At 35.8% G+C, this 17,903-nt stretch overlaps 1 protein-coding gene and 1 non-coding gene across 2 annotated transcripts; both read right to left on the bottom strand.

The window, feature by feature from the left end:
- Positions 1-6,176: 6,176 nt before the first annotated feature.
- Positions 6,177-6,303, bottom strand: LOC118855594. The gene has a single exon (XR_005010767.1). It is a non-coding gene; the product is annotated as a U6atac minor spliceosomal RNA (small nuclear RNA).
- A 7,434-nt stretch (positions 6,304-13,737) lies between these two features.
- Positions 13,738-14,676, bottom strand: LOC118855022 (olfactory receptor 5D18-like). Its single transcript, XM_036765157.1, has one exon. It carries the CDS (start codon positions 14,674-14,676, stop codon positions 13,738-13,740), a length of 939 nt encoding a protein of 312 aa, XP_036621052.1.
- Positions 14,677-17,903: the final 3,227 nt, after the last annotated feature.

Below are 17,903 nucleotides of genomic sequence, written 5' to 3'. Positions count from 1 at the left end.
AGTTTCCTGAAGTGTAGGTCTAGTAAAATAACTCACTCTGCTCAGATACATCCAATGATTTCTCTTGAATCTAGAATTTTAAAAAAAATTTGGCATTTTGTTCGTATGTATATGTGTGTGTGTGTTTGTGTGTATGTATATATATACATATATATATACATATACATACACACACATATATATGTACTTACATAGCTTTGTTTTTTTAAACCTGTTCTGCATATATAACTATTGTATGTAGACACATTGTATATGTAGCTATGCATGTGCACATATATTCACAGCACATACACACATATATGTATGCATATGCATGCATATACATAAACAAAACATGTATGCATAGCTACATGTAAAATATATTCATGCAAATTCACACATATGTGAATATCTATCTATATCTATCTATCTATCTATCTATCTATCTATCTATCGATGTCTGAAAACACCTCACAACTAATTCTCTAAAATTTTCTTCTCTTCAAAACTTCCCAATTTTTATCATAGGCACCAGTACCCCACCAGTTTCCCAAATTCATAATTATCCTGAAATCTGTGTTTTCCCTCACCTCACTTACCTGATCAGTTCTGACAAGACATTTTTACCCACACAATATCTCACAAAAGACCTCTTCAGCTTCAATCACAGAGCTAATAACCTAGGTTAAAGTCTTTATCAATTTTGAATAGACTACTAAAACTGTATCTTAATTGGTCTTTCTGCCCCAAGTCTCTCATCATTCCATTTCATCTTCTACAATTTGGGATAATGTAGTCCCTTCTGTTTAGATTTTGAATCTCTGTTCAATCTCATTCAAACAACCATTTCCACCTCAGTGAAAAACGCTACTTAGTCATGAGTCCCTCTTCTTTTAATTGTAAAGTTGATTTTTGGGACCCCAGCATGAGAATTTAAATTTTACAATACTTTTTTCTTATCAAATACCATCCTATGTAATTTGGTCATTGTTCTGGCATGCTAAAGTTTTTTTTCTTTTTTTTTAATTCTTTATTCTCACAACCAAAATCCAAAACTATGATTCACAAGCTGTGAAAATGTGACAAGCATGCAGTCTATGCTTTTATCTAAGTATTTTTTTAAATAGTCTCTATTGCACAACAAGAAGAGATTTCTAGATGAGGTAATGGGAGGTTTAATGGAAGAAGTGGACCTGGATGGAAGGAATGGATTTCAACATCTATAAATGGAGGATAGTCATTTTTGTTGGTGTAGGGTCATCACTCTGACCTCTTGTTTTCAAAGAATCCTTCTCATTCTAACATTTCATGATTTAACAATCTTCCAATTATTCTGTGATCTTTATCCTATAGTCCTTGGAGGAAATGGATACAATACAGTCAAGAAATATTTTTTCCCTATGAAAAGTAACCTAAGAAATCAAAGAAAGGGAGTTATAAGTTTGCATAAATTGAATTTCTGTCTGTATTTTATTCAGTAACTTGATAAGACCTCTGTTTCTATGCTGAAGGAGGCCTCCACTGTCCCACCTTGATATTTTGACGAGATTAACCACAGAGACAGAAACATGCCTACTAGAATAGTGTTTTGAGAACTTCACAAGTAGGGTAACAAGTTGCAACCCCAAGATTAAGACATTCTCTCAGCTGACATCCTGTTCCTATTACCCAACCTCAAGAATAAGTAAAATAACTCTGAGTCTGAACTAATCTGCTACCTGAAATGTTGTTCTAAGCCTGTTTAAGATGGCTGTGATCTATGCCTGTATCTCCCTTTGTTATGAGGAATTGCTAGGCACTAGGCAATTGCCTCTCAGCTAATGATAATTAACCATTCTATCTTATTTCTACTGCCTTCCCTCTATTAATGATTTTTCTGTTTATGCTGTGTCTATATAGCTTGTTTGCATAAACTTGCTATTTTTGTCTCCCCTTATAGGTTATAAATTGCTTGGGAACAGGGATTACCTTTTGCTTCTTTTTCTATGCCCAGAAATTAGCATAGTACCCAGCACATTATAGGTACTTAATAAGTATATATTGTGTAGTTGACTGATCCTCTAGATTTGCTTCTTAAATGTCTGGTCTCTACTCAAAGGGACCAAAGTGGAAGAAAATACTCTCCAGAAGTACTGTGGAACATCTAGGTGGAGGATTTCCTCAACAATCTAGCTTTGCTATTTGGTTTGTATTAGATTTTAAGATGCCTTGCCAGTCTGTACAGATTTGTTGTGAAGAGCACCTACAGGAATTAGAAATAGCTCTTTTTCATAAGTCCCAGGAAATCCTTCCTGATTAAGCTTTGTGTTCTCTGCTATCAGAAGAAATTAGAACTCCCACTTCTCTTACTCTATAACTTAAAGAAATCATAGTAAAAAAAAAAATCTTAAATAGAGTAGTTTACAATTGCATCTGGTAACCTAAAAAGTTATCTCTCTTCATTTGCATTTAAAGTCTTCCTGCCCTTTGTCCAAATCCTGTTTGAGTCCCACTTCCTCCTTTTACCTATTTGCGACTAATATATACTAAATTATTAGTGAATTTATTTGAATTGCCCTGTGAACAGCCCCAGACACTCACATACTCAATATGCATGTCCATATACTCACCAAAAGAAGAATGCTTCTTTATCTTATTTCTTAGATATGAATTGCTGGGAGTAATGGGCCTGGCAAAATATGGTTTCCATGGTGGTAAAACCCCTGAGAAAAGAGTATCAGACTAGACTGACGTTATCAGTATGCATACACAGTTGGATTTCCTCAAACTGTGGTAATTTCCACAGAGTGGGACAGGAGAAAAAAATATGTTTCCCATTTCATAGTTTAAGAGAAATAGAGGAAAGAGAAGAAAACAATGAATTTTGCTGGGTCTAGGAGCTAAGTGAGGGAACTGAGGAAGTTATCTAAAGTCTGCCTGAGGACCCTGGAGGACCAGGCCCCAGAGAATCTCCTCTCAGTCTTTCCCTAAAGTGCACAAAATAATTCATTAGAGGAAACCTGGAATTTCTTGGATTATTTTTTCAGAATGGGATTTCTTTAAAATCTCAGTGGACATTTCAACTCAGATGTTTACTTCATTCATCTTATTATCATTAGGCTTAATTCTACTTTGGAAATAAATAAATGTAGAAAGCCCCAAGATTGATGGACTGATAGATAACAATGAGTTAAATAATGAAATAAATCTATATGTATATGTATGTTTGTATATTTATATGTATGTGTACATCTGTACATATACACACATGTTTGTATATAGTTATCTATCTATCTATGTAGATTAGATAAGAAAGATATACAGTCAGTGCGAGAACTGTCCTATGTCCCCAGGATTTGGCTGACCAATATGGGAGCTGAAGAGTGTAATTGTACTATTCCTCCATATCCTAGCAGGAGAGCTGCACAATGCAAAGCAGAACATTGTAAACAAAATTATTTTCACAAACATATAAGCCAATAAATAGATAAATAACTGAATAAATGAATTGATAAAAGAACAAGAAAATAAATAATTGGATGAATATTAAAGTCTAGAATTCTCTCTTTCCTATCTAGACCTTTGCCTTCTCTGGTGTCATAGTTAAGTTCCACCTTCCGGAACAACTTTACCAGTCCTTCTCACTCTTATTACCTTCCTTCTAAATTATAATTAGTTTACCCTGTCTTATTTGAACCTAGTTGTTTGTATTCTGTCTTCCCCACTAAACTGTGAACTCTTTGAGCACAGGAATCTTTATTTTTTAAATTCTCTCTGTATTCCCAACATTGAGCATAGCTCTGTGTCATATAGTAGAGATTTAATAACAGAGTTTTGTTTTAGTTGACTTGACTTAAAGGAAGCAGCCCATCATTTTTGACTGTTAACATGAATTTTCCAGCCTTAGGCTTCTACCTTTTTACTGATGGGAAGGTATGTTCTGTTATTAATAATATAGAACTGACACTTGACTTCTACCTTTTAAATTTTTCCACCTGCATTAATTTAGGCAAAACATAAAATCTGATAGGTAGGATTTTTCGTCTCCAAATGTGATGCTGAAAGAAATATGTCAGTTACTCTGTGGAGGTAATGGTTCATGGCATTTTGTGTAACATAGCAAACAAGTAGGCTTTAGGAATTGGCACTGGCTCTGATATATGCTGAGGGCATAATTCCAGAACCAACTGTAGCACATGGGGAATATCTTGACTCTTGTGTTATACGTAGAGCATGGGGACGTTATTTTCCTCAACTTTAGTTTTATGATCTATAATGCAATAGATTAATTATTTTTTAAATCATCTAATCGTTTAATTAATTATTAGAATGTATTTATTTTGTTTCATTTTCAATTAATTATTTATTTGAGTTATGTATTATTTAATTTACTTAATTTTATAAATAAGTGTAATCTTAGAGTTTATGCTAATATCACATATAAATGTACTTCATGCTTTCCCATTCTCTCAGTCTCCTTGTTTTTGTTTATTTTTCTTTCTTTCCTTACTCCCACCCCCTGAAAGCAGTAGTGTCATTAAAGATTCTAATTTCAATAGTCCTGGGGTTTAGACTTCAATTTAAAAAAAATATTTATTGTTCTAAGGCTTCACATTTTAAAATTAAATTTTCTCTCTTTTGTGCTCCCCATCTTTTTTTCATGCCAAGACTTCTTGAGGGTCATAACATCTCACTCTCCAGGTTGACTGGGATTCATCCTTCTGGTTTTTAGAAGCCTTTTTTGGTGAAATACTTGCTTATAATGGCAATATTTTGGTGTAGTTTACATGTGTGAAGTCATGCAAACAATATCCATAATAGACATGTTGTGAAAGAAAAAAGACACAAAAAAAACCTCTCAAGAAAAAAGAAAGAAAAAAATGCTTCATTCTGTATTCAGACACTATCAGTTGTTTTTTTTTTTTTTATTTTTTTACTTCTAGGGATGGATAGCATTTTTCATTATAAGTCCTTCAGAGATGTCTTGGATCATTGCATTGCTGAGAATATTATTATTTGAATTCATTCACAGCTCATCATCTCACAATATTGTCTATAGTCTATTTCACTTTGTGTCAGGTCTTGCAAGTCTCTCCAGGGTTTTCTGAAAGCATTTTGCACATCATTTCCCATAGCAAAACAGTATTCCATCATAATCACTTACCACAACTTGTTTAGCCATTTTCCAATTGAACATCCCCTCAATTTCCGTTTTCTTTTTTTTTTTTTTTTTGCCACCGGAAAAGAGGTGCTTTAGATATGTGTGTACATGAGGTTCATTTTCATTTTTTTTTTCTTTTTTCCATCTCTTCTGGGATACAGACCTAGTAGTAGGTTTGCTAGGCCAAAAAGTATGCATGGCTTTAAAGCCCTTTCTGCATAGTTCCAAATTCCTCTCCAGAATAGTTGAATCAGTTTCCAACTACAATGAGTGTATTAATGTATCATTTTTTTTCCAGTACCCCCTCTACCATTTTCCTTATAACTGCGCTAATAATGAGAAATTTCTTGTGATTTACAAATATCATTTTCCCAGGTAGGAATGTAAACTGTTTAACCTGATTAAATCCCTTATTATTAACCTTTCCTGTTTACCTTTTCCTATTTCTCTTGAGTCTTTTATTTGAACCTCACATTTTGTATTTGGCCTCTGGTTGTTCCATTAAGAATTCTTGAATGTCCTCTATTTCGTTGAATTTCCATTTTCCCCTGAAGGATTATACTCAGTTCTGCTGGGTAGGTGATTCTTGGTTGTAATCCTAACTCCTGTGCCCTCTGGAATATCATATTCCAAGCCCTCCAGTCTGTTAAGGTAGAAGCTGCTAAATCTTGTGTTATCCTGACTGTGGTTCACAACATTTGTATTGTTTGTTTCAGGCTGTTTGTGATATTTTGTCCTTGACCTGAGAACTCTGGAATTTGATTATAATATTCCTGGGAGCTTTCATTTGGGGATCTCTTTCAGGATGTGATCTATGGATTCTTTCAATTTCTGTTTCACTCTCTGGTTCTTGAATATCAGGGCAGTTTTCCTTGATAATGCCTTGAAAAATGATTTCTACGCTCTTTTTTATCTTGACTTTTAGGTAGTCCAATATTTTTTAAAGTATCTCTGCTGGATCTATTTTTGTTTTATTTTATTGTTTCTTGATTTTTAATGACATAAGCTTTCATTTACACAATTCTAAAAACAAAATAAAATAAAACCAAAAAAAAAAAAAACAACATGGTTGGATGCACAGAGTAGGTGTCACTGCCTTCACCCTATCTGTGTTGTAAAGGCCACTGGAATCTCCTCCATACTTATCAAGGTGAGTGCTAATGTTCTCTCCTTTCATATGACATAGAATCGAGGTAATTTAAGAATATAGAAATATGAAAATTTTGTAAGAGGATCCAAAATAAAGTCATTAATAATAGGCCAGGTGGGGCAAGAAGTTGAACATTTTTGTTTTGTTTTGATTTTCATTTGTTGCCCCAACCCTGACAGACAGAAAGGGTAATATCATAAGCGAATTAGGAGAGCAAAGAATAATTTACTTGTCATAACTATGGAGAACGAAGAATTTGTGATGGAGAGAGGGAGGGAGGTAGGGAGAAAGAGAGAGAAACAGAGAGAGAGAGAGAGAGAGAGTCAGAGACAGAGAGACAGAGAGAGACAGAGAAAGACAGAGAGGAGAACATTATGAAATGCACAATTGCTAATTTTGATTACAGTTTAATTGCCTTTTGGACGTACTTTTAAATTGCTCTACAAAATGGTTGGATCAGTACACAACTCCATGAACAATGCATTAGTGTCCCAGTTTTCCCATATCTTCTACGAAATTTGTCATTTTCCTTTTCTGTCATATTAGCCAATCTCATAGTTGTAAGGTGGTAAGTCAGTTGTATTAATTTGCATTTCTTTCATCAATAGTGATTTAGAGTAATTTTTCATATGACTGTAGATAAACTTTAATTTTTTTATCTGAAAACTGCCTGTTCATTTACTTAGACCATTTGTCAGTTGGGGAATGATCTGTATTCTTATAAATTTAACCCAGTTCATTATTTATTTGAGAAATGCGACGTCTTTATAAGAAACTCTAACTGTAAAACTTTCCCCCCATATTTCTGTTTTCCTTCTAATATTGGTTTTATTGGTTTTGTTTGTGTAAAGTCTTTTAATTTAATGTAATCAAAATTATCAATTTTGCATTACATAATGTCCTCTCTCTCTTTTTATGGTCACAAATTCTTCCTAGATATGACAAGTAAATTATTCTTTGCTCTCATAATTTGCTTAGTGTATCACCCTTTATGTCTAAATCATATACCTATTTTGATCTTTTAATTGGTATAATATGTGGTCTCTGCTTACTTTCTGCTATAGAATTTTCAAGTTTTTCCAGCAGTTCTTGTTGAATAGTGAATTTTTATCTAAGAAGCTTGCATCTTTGTATTTATCAAAAGGTAAATTAGTATAATCATCTACTACGGTGTCTGCCTCTCTTACTTCATCTTTAAAATCAATTTTGAGCTCTTCCAAGAAGGCTTTTTGGGATTGAGACTAATTTATATTCCCTTTTGAGCCTTCACATGTAGGTATTTTGACTTTATTTTCCTCCTCCGATTTTGTGTTTTAATCTTCCTTGTTGCCATAATAGCTTTCTATGGTCAGGGATCTTTTTTTGTTTGTTTTTTTGCTCATTCTTTTTAAAAGTTGAGCTCTGCTCCTGGAGTACAGAGGCATTTCCCCAGGCTTTTTGCACTAGGGGCCAGGGGTCCAGTCACTGGCTTTCCGCCCCAAGGCCTCTGGGGCTTGCAGCTTGCCCACTGTTCTAGGATAGCCTGGCCCACTTGCACCTATTATGCAATGGGTTCCAGGGCTGCCAGTTTGCCTGTTCTGCTGGTGCTTGAGGCCTCATAGCAAGCCTGCTGGTCCATTGTCCTTCTGTGTCAGAACCACAGAGGCTAGGGTGCTGACCTGTGCTTGGGCTAAGAGACTGCCACTGCCTTGCCTGGACACCATCTGTGCTGGACTGTGTTCCCCTTTTACTAAAGTGAGACAGACCTTTCCTGAATTCCTTCTAAGTTATCTTGGGCTGGACTATTGTTTCACTCCATCTTTTTTATAGATACTGTCACTTCAAATTCTTTTAGTGGCTTGCCTTTATGTTGTTTCTGAGGGAAACTGGGGAGAGTTCAGGCAAATTCTTGCATCTCCATGCCATCTTGGTTTTGTCCCATTGTTTTGTTTTTCTTGGATAGGTAGAGGTCCAGAAGAATGGAGGGCATGAAGAATGGAATTCCCTAGAAATAATGGAACATTTTATAGCCGAGTAACACTGTCATTCAGTAATGTGATCAGATGATCATATAGATGTTGAACATACCAGCAAAGGAAATGCAACTTGATCCTGTTCAAAATTTAAGAAAAAGAAATGAGGCTAAGAAAAGAGATCACTCTGAGCCCATGGATTTGGTGTAATCTTATGGAATCATAGGACCTTGTGCAGAATTTAGAGTTAAGGTTGAGAATGTAAACTTCAATGATTTCCTATAAAATGTATCTCAATTTATGGTCATTTTCTAATCATTTTATGAAAAGCATGAGAGGAAAGAAAAACAAATACCATTGCAAAGTATACTAAAGAACTTGGGTTTGGTGGATTAAGTGATTAAAAAACTAGCCATAGCTGGTATACTTAAAGATGAGCTTTAGATTCCTTAAGACCATTGTTGCTGTAAGCTATAAAGTGAACACTTTGCCTTCAGACTCCATAACATTCACTGGAGTTTTGACATTGAATGGAACTAATTATAGCCTCTTTCGAAATTCTAGCAGGATGATGAAACTTAATATATGGGAAACAGTGCCTTTCTTCAATCATATGTGCAGATTGTGAATAGGTTACAAAAAGACAGATGAGATGACTGCGTGAGATGACATAAGTAACACTCAGAGACTTCTCAAGGTAGAAGCAAAAACAAAAAGGAGTCTTTAATTTAGATCTCGAGAGAAAGGGCAGTAACCAAACTGATAGGAAATTGGTGGGGAGAGGCAGTGCGCAGAGGGCAGAAGCCAGCTACATACCCTAAGGCAAACAACCCCCACCCATCACTGACCTTTACTCTCATTGGTGGAGTGCGGCTCACAATCTAAACTCGGGAATCTACCCCAGGTACAAGGAACAAGGAAATGCTACTTTAGCCAATACCAACTCTTAAAAACACTTTTATCCTTATTTGGCGAGGCACGTGCTGAGGGGGGTCAGGCTGTTCTAAGTTTAGGATTTCTACAGGTCAGGTGATTTTTAGTAACCTGGAACTTAGGCCTAGCTGTCAATTAGAAGGCCTGAGCCGTGCTGAAAAGTCCTCACTTTTATTTATCCCACTCAATTTACAGAAATGCTGAGATTTAGCTTTTATAAGACATCTTCACTATCCCACTCAATCACTCCTTTCATTTGTACATTGAAGACCTCTCACATCAGTCTTGGTACATCTGAATTATTCCCCTTAACTATCACCCGTTTAAGTAAATATGGGAAGGATTGATCAATACATTGACAAATGAAAGAGGGAAGTCCCCTATATAAATACAGATACAGAGACCCAAAAGAAAATAATAATGAAATTGTCCCTTTAAGGTTCAAAAGTGTCTTCCATACAACTGTCTGGCAGGGAACATCGTCAATGGAGTCCTCTGATCCTTGGTATTTGTTCCAGCCATCTCCAGCACACCATCTCAGCATCTACTTATTGTCTTTTTGTAGTAACCACCTTTCTTTCCATTCTCCTACAAAAGTAACTTTAGCACAATTTTAAGTTACCATTTCTAATCCTTGTAACCCTGATCATTTTTACAAATTCAAAAGTGGAAACTTGGCCAATTATCCTGTTTAAGAAATTCACATCAGAACCCAATTTCTTATACTTTACATTAACTCATTATTAATTTCCTCACCAAGAAGATGAGATTCACTAAGGAATTAACAACAGGCTCCAGTACATGTATAGATATATTAAATAATCAATTTTTAACATAGTACATATAAAATCTTAACCTTTTAGTCATGCCATGTTTCTTTGATGTCATTTACAAAATAAAACATAAGCCATTCTTCTTTTAACATTACTAATTGTAATAAAACTGTAGACAAACTTTATGTTAGCCATAAAATATTCTCACAAGACCTTGACCTAATTGTCTCCATACAATTACCAAGAATTAAATGACCCTAACTTGTACAGGACCCTATCCCAGGCCCTTATAAACTACCCTGACTTATGCAGGACCACACACAGGACCACTAGTCCCAGCCCTATGGTAATCGAAGATGTTCCATAATCGATTATTTTAATAGATATAGTTTTTTTTGCTATACTTACAAAATCTTCTGATTATAGAAATTTGCCACTAAGAGATTAGGGACTTATGATAAGGGGGCCACATTTCCCCAGCTTCCTGTCAACTCCAGGCAGAAGTTACGTCAAACTGCAAGCTGCATTAAACCAGGCTTAAAGCCTGCCAGGTTCCAGTTAAGGAATTCAAGAAAGTCCTACCTCAGCACATGCAGAAGTGGCTCTCTCGACTTTACCAAGAAATCATACCTGCTCTTCACAGGGCTGTTGGCATCATGGATCAGTGGCTCGGACAGCCTTCCTTGACATTGACATCTGGAGTTAGACTCAGAAAAACAGTTAACAGTCCCATTAACACTTTCAATAGCAAGTTCCAATAATCAGTTCAAGATATGACTATAATCTCACATTGTTTAAGGAACATCCTTAAAGTGAGTTTTAAATAGCTTCCACTTTTGTTTATAAATTATTCCCGTTAAGATCATAAGTTATTGCATTTGCATCAGTATCCCAGGCTTTTCTATTCTCCTCTAACTATTCCTGATCTGAAATAATGAGATTTTCTTCAAGACTTGAACGGTATAAATATGACAGATTGAAACATTAACTTTATCTTTATGTTTTAGAGCATGGAATGAATTCAAATCCAAACAAGCACATTTAGCTTTTCCCATCAATGCAAAAATATTCTACAACTTTCTTTAAAGAACACTGACATTATTTTCCCTCTTTGATACTTTACAAGGGCATCCTGCCCCATGCCTCACATAGCTCATACAGCTCTGATATCAGCTGGCTACATGCCTGAGCCTTCCCATGCCTCCTTAGATACTGTAGAACAGCACCCCCCTTTGTTCCCATACAGCCCTAGTTTTTCCCATACACTTGTAGGAATCATAGTTTACTACAATCCAGATTCTTCCTACAAGATATCGATCTTCCCATGCTGTCATCCCCTTACCCCTTGAACACCTGCTTCTGCTCATGTAGTGCAAAACCCTATAAAACTGGATAATGTCTCCCAATAAATCGGAGTTGCATCTTCCCTGACTCCCACCTCATCATTACTTACTGAGATTGCTTGCTGGTCAGGGACCCCTAACAATCTAGTGTCCTTTTTTGATCATGGCTTTCAGGTAGACCAATAATTTTAAAGTTATCTCTCCTGGATCTATTTTCCAGGTCAATCGTTTTTCCAATGAGATGTTTCTCATTGCCTTCCACTTTTTCATTCCTTTGGTTCTGTTTCATAATGTCTTGATTTCTCATAAAGTCACTAGCTTCCACTTGCTCAAATCTAATTTTTAAGGTAGTATTTTCTTCAGTGGTCTTTTGGACCTCTTTTCTTCCATTTGGCTAACTCTTCCTTTCAAGGCATTCTTCTGCTCATTGGCTTTTTGGAGCTCTTTTGATATTTGACCTAGTCTGTTTTTTAAGGTGTTGTTTTCTTCAGTATTTTTGGGTCCCCTTTAGCAAGTCATTGACTTGTTTTTCATGGTTTTCTTGAATTATTTTCATTTCTCTTCCCAATTTTTCCTCTACTTCTCTTACTTGCTTTTCCAAATCCTTTTTGAGCTCTTCCATGGCCTGAGACCAATTCATATTTTTCTTAGGAGAGCTGTACTAGGCACTTTGTAGGACTTAACTTGGCGTTATAAGAATCTATCAGCCCATTAAGTTGCTTGGTGAGTTAGTGATTATTATTCTCTTCCAACACTGAATATATTCATTTCTTAAGGTATTTATTTTTGGCATATCTTTAAAAATCTCCTGCTTAATTCACTAGCCCATGCTTACATTTGTGTTTCTTTCTTTGATATGAAATAGTGGAAATAAAAAGAAACAGGCATTCAATCTTGTAGAATTGTTGGATATATTTTTACAATACGTTGTCAAGGAAGTTGAATGAAAGGTTCTAAGGTTGATGCTACATCACAGAGTATGCTATAATGATTTTCTTCCAGTGATTTTGCTCATTTCAAATGTCCTTTATTCATTTGCCATTTACCATCTCTCATTTTGTCCACAAAGGACAAGTCTTTCAGAAAAAAGTACATGGGTGTGTGGAATTTGTAGTTCATCTCGATAATAAAAACCATGTGCACATTCCCCAACAAAGTGATTTCATAGGTGGTGAGAAACAGTAGAATGAGGGGCACTTGGAGCTCTGGATAATCAGAGAATCCTAAGAGGATGAAAACAACTGCACTACTCTGATTCCTGTCAGGGCTCATCATGATTCCTATTGGAGAAAATGAGAGATGGATCATGAGAAACAAAACATACATGAAATTGAGAAAAAGAGGATAAGGGGTGGGGTGTGAATTAGAAATTAGTATTTTTCATTTTGGAGACAATAATAGGATTAGTTTTGAAGTTGGCACTTACTCTCATGTCCTACATATTTTGGTTGAGAGAACATAATGACATGAAAGAAGTCAAAACAAAAGTGACATAGAGAATGGTCTGAATATATAGATGGCTATAAATTCACTGGATCTAGTATAGCCCACTTTGATGGTGAACCAGCATATTTTACTACTGGGTATACAGTAGAGGAAGAAGCATAAGAGGAGAAAGCTTCATGCCTTGCCCTAACTGAATGCATCTTAATGACAGTTACAAAAATAAAAACATAAAAAGTGAATATGACCACAAGGGTGGAAATAAAGGAAAAAATGCAGTCAGTGATCTGAAGGTACATATATTTACCTAAAAGAAAAACATGTAAATAATTATGTATATTTCAAGTATGTATGTGTGTATATATACACACATGTATACACATGAATGTATATTTTCACAGACATGAAGATATCCGTACATATACACACATATATGCACACACATAGATATATGTGAGTAACTGTATTGCATATATGCATATATTTATGTGTGTATATACATACATATATGTGTGTATATGTGTGTGTATATATACATATGTACATATGTACATGTATGTATGTATATGTGTATGTGTAATATGTAGTGTAAATGAAAGATAATCTCAGAGGGCACTAGTAATGAAGGAGCATGAAAGAAGTAATTGAAGATAGGTAAGGGTGGGGAGAGAGAGAGAGAGAGAGAGAGAGAGAGAGAGAGACATAGAGACAGAGAGACAGACAGAGACAAAAAGAGAGACAGAGAGATTGACACGTAAAGAGATTGGGCAATGACTCAATTTGCCTTTTGCTTTCTCTCTGTTTCAATGGCTATGCCTGTCTCTCTGTCTCTTTCTGTCTTTGTCTCTGTGTATCTTCTGTCTCTCTTTTTGAGACCTAAAATTCCATTGGTTTATAGAGATCCCTTAATAGTTAAACTCTTTCTCACAATGCAAAATAGCCATTGTTCTACAACTTAGCGGGTTTCACAGACTGTGGAGTCACCAAGTAGTTGATCTTGGACTCACCAAAGCAACAAATAATTTTAGAAAGAAAATATTTTGGTTTCCATTAGTTTCCTGACAGCTTCTTTCACATCTTTGTTCCTCAGACTGTATATTAGGGGGTTCAGCATTGGAATGACCACTGTGTAAAACACAGAAGTCACTTTGACCATGAGGCATGAGATTTTAGAACTGGGGATACAATAGAGGAAAAGAAGGGTCCCATAGAAGATGGAGATGACAGTCAGGTGAGAAGCGCAGGTGGAAAAGGCTTTCTTCCTCCCACTGGCTGACTTCATCTTTATGATGGTTACAAAAATTAAAACATAGGATGTGAGGATGGTTATGAGGGTGCTCAGGACATTAAAATTTGCAAGAATGAAAAGTATCATTTCACTTAAATGTCTGTCTGAACAGGAGGCAGAGAGTATGACAGAATATTCACAGAGGAAATTATGAATGATGGTAGTCCCACAAAAAGAAAGTATAATCAGAGAGTAGGTAAATATGAGGGAAGAGGTTATTCCCCATACATACGCCCCAGTCACCAGCAGTGTACATCGTTTCTGGGACATGGTAACCATGTACAAAAGGGGATCACAAATAGCCACAAAACGGTCATAGGCCATCACTGCCAACAAGAAAGCTTCTGTCAACACACTGGTAGCAGTAAAAAAGTACTGGGTGATGCAGCTTCCAAAAGAAATCTTTCTGTCTTCCACAATTAGGTTTTCTAAGAGCTTGGGTGTAACTCCAGTGGAGTAACAGAAATCCACAAAAGATAAGTGACTGAGGAAAAAGTACATAGGAGTGTGGAGTTTGGGGTTGATCCTGATGATCATAATCATGCCCAGATTTCCCAACACTGTGACCACATAGATAACCAGAAATAGAAGGAAGAGGGGGACTTGGAGATCTGGGCGGTCAGAGAATCCTAACAGGATGAATATAATGGCAGCACTCTGATTTCGGTCTTCCATGGTTCCTGTTGAATAAAATGGCAGCATTTCAGGCCTGGAAGTTTTCAAAGGCTATATACTACAGTCCTAATGTTGAAAGACATCCTTATATGAGAGATAGATAATTGATTACCTAGCCTTTTCGTTAGAGACTTTCAACAAAGGGTAAAAGACTAGATTTCACAAAAAATTATTTTACTTGCTTGTCTGCATAAGGTGAGGTTTAAATATATATATTGATTCTAAAGTGTCTTACTTGTTACTTTACCCATTGCTTTTTGTCTTCCTTTCTGTGCCCAATCACTCTTCAGGGGCTACCATAGAATTTCCTTCAATCAAAATCTAAACATGAAAAATCTTATTCAATAATTCTAATGATTCTTTCTTATCATTAGGATCAAAAAGAAAGAACACTATTTGAAATTTAAGAACTTTTACGTTACAAATTAATCCTACTTTATGGGTTCACTATAAATTGTTCCCCTTCATGAACTTTATGGCCTAGAAAAATTGATGTTATTACTGTTTCCCATGTATATCATTTCATTGAAGCTCATCTCACACTTTTCTGTAGGTTGTCCTGCCCTGCCACAATGCACTCTCTTTTCACGTTCACATCTGAAGAGTTCTAGTTTCCTTTAAAGAGCACCTCAAATGCCACCTTCCCTCCACAAAATCATTTTCACATATCTAGTAATTATATCATACTTATGTTGTCTTTGACTCATCTATCTTACATTCCAATATCATTTTAAATAAAAACAAATCATGTTTTTTTCTAATACTTTTTTTAAAATGTAATGTAAAATGTAATGTAAAATGATAAAAGGTAAAGTAATCTATATAATCCTTATCAATTAACTTATTTGGGTACATTTTGCATTTTTTCCTACACTAATAATTTACATGTGTGTGAAGAATTCTAGGTGTGGAAATTTTATTGATTGTAGTCATAAAATATATATACCACAGGCCAAACTGTGTTTTTTACCTGTTATATCTTATTGTCTCTCATAAAATTAGGAATATTTTTAAAAATATTGGAGAGATTAAAACTTAATGTAGTGTGAGTCTTTTTTCCCCATGAACCATGTTTGGATTTTTATGATTACTATTTCCTTTTCATGCTGCTAATTAGCACTCTTTATTTGTATTTGTGTGTGTGTGTGTGTATCATATTAGCTATTTCTTTTAAATGTTATATTTTGAAGATATTTCATAGAGGCTACTTGATTTGTATCTATCTGTATAATATAACTTGCATTCATTTCCTTCTTTCTACTCACATAGTCACCAGCTTTGTTCAATTCCACATCATCTCTCATCTCTCATCTAATTTGCTAGAATAGATAGCTATTTTGTCATCTTTATTCTAGCCTCCCCTCAATCAATCAATCTTCTGTGCAAGCTGCCAAAGTGATTTTCCCAAAAGTATGTCTGATTATGTAATCCTCCACTTAATTCTCCTCTAGTTTCTCCCTTTTGCCTCTAGAATAAAATAAAAACTACCCTGCTCTCACCTCCTCTCCCTTCTCCTCTCCTCCTCTCCTCTTCTCCAGTCCTCTTCTCCTTCACTTCTCTCCTCTCCTCTTCTCTACTCTCTGTTCTTTTTTCTCCCTTCCTCTCTTCTCTTAGCCTCTCCTATTCTCCCCATTACTTCTCTTCTTATCTCTTTCTTCTGTTCTTTTCCCTCCCCTCTTTCTTCCTCCCTTATGTTTTCTTTGTTTAAATTCATAAGGGATCAGATTTATGAACACAATGATCTTATGCTGAATCAAATCATTTCATTGTAGCTGGAAAGAAACATGCCAAGAAATAATATGTAATTGAGAAGAAGAAATCTCTGTGAAATGGGACAGTTTTGAGGAAAACTGAAATTTCCTACATTTTTAGCTGATTGCCACTTGAAAAAAGAAGTTTATCTTTGGTTTACTCAAATAATGCTGGCACTGGGAGTTAACTAAATAGCCAAATGAAATCACCTTTTTATTTCATGCCTCACTTCCTCCCTCTGGTCATTCATGAGGAGGAACTTCATTTTATTTCTAAGCTACACTGCTGTCATCAGGAGACAAGTCAGCTTAGAAAGTTTCCAATCCCTGAATGGGAATGCCTCATTCTTGTACCACTCTAATAAGTAGTCACATTTATAAAGGCAATCTTATAAATGCTTTTAAAGAAGACCACATCATTACCAGGAGAAAGGAATTCAAAAGAATTAATTTCTAATAGTTACATTTCATCAATGGGACAGGAATCTTAAGAGATAATTTCAAGAAATTAAATTGTCTTTCAAAAATGGATTTGGAAAATTTCCAGAAGATGATGCAGTGAAAGCAAGAATGTACCTAAGCTCTCTCACAGATTCTTTCAGATACTTTTAAAAAAGTGAATCTGAACAAATTTGAGAGAGGTAGAATCCACTAGGAGACAGTGTCTAGAGACAGTGTTGCAGATATCCAACCCAGGAAAGTCCTGAAGGTCTCCAGGAAGGATCTGTTGCATCAGGCTGAAAGAACAGTGAGCATGCAGGACTATACCCAAATATACCAGAGTGGGAGCAGTCCCATCAATCTCAATCACTGACAACAGTGGTGAGTGCCAAGCCTTTCAGTGCAGGAAAGGAGTCTGTCAGAGCTAGGTAAGACAGAAGCGAAGAGCCTGCAAGCAGGAGCCGCAGCTACTCCTGGGGCTACCAGCACACAGATTAATGTTTGAAAATAATCTTTTTGAAATTCTGGGAGCCATGGTGATGGAGTAAACTGTAAGTGCTCTCATTCCTCTCTTGTTGAACTTGAATAACCCAGATAATACTGCCCTAGGAAAAAGCTTAGAATTGTGGAGACAAAATTAGGGGCACGGTAGTCTTTTAGCAAGGGAATATGGGGAGATGGGCCCCTCTTGAGATGGCAGAAAGGGAACAATGCAGAAAGGGAGGCATCACAGAAAGCTCCACATCAGCAGACCAGGGGGAGTTCCTGAGCCCCAGGGGGATGGAGCCTGCAAGTACCAACAGCAGGACTTCAGGCATGCCTTTGCACAGCCAGGGGAATTGGCAGACACCAATGCAGAAAAAGAAAGAGTCCTACCAAATCCTTTTTCTGACACACATATAGTTCTAATATCTAATCCAGTAAGAGTCAAAACAGAGAAAGAAAATTATACAATAATTTCTGTAATGAATATACCTGCAAAAATGTTAAATGAAATATTGCCAAAAAGATTGCAGCAAATTATTATGAGAATAA

Source organism: Trichosurus vulpecula, chromosome 6 (genome assembly GCF_011100635.1).
Source record: "Trichosurus vulpecula isolate mTriVul1 chromosome 6, mTriVul1.pri, whole genome shotgun sequence".
NCBI lineage: Eukaryota > Metazoa > Chordata > Mammalia > Diprotodontia > Phalangeridae > Trichosurus > Trichosurus vulpecula.
This window is presented reverse-complemented; position numbering and strand designations above follow the sequence as displayed.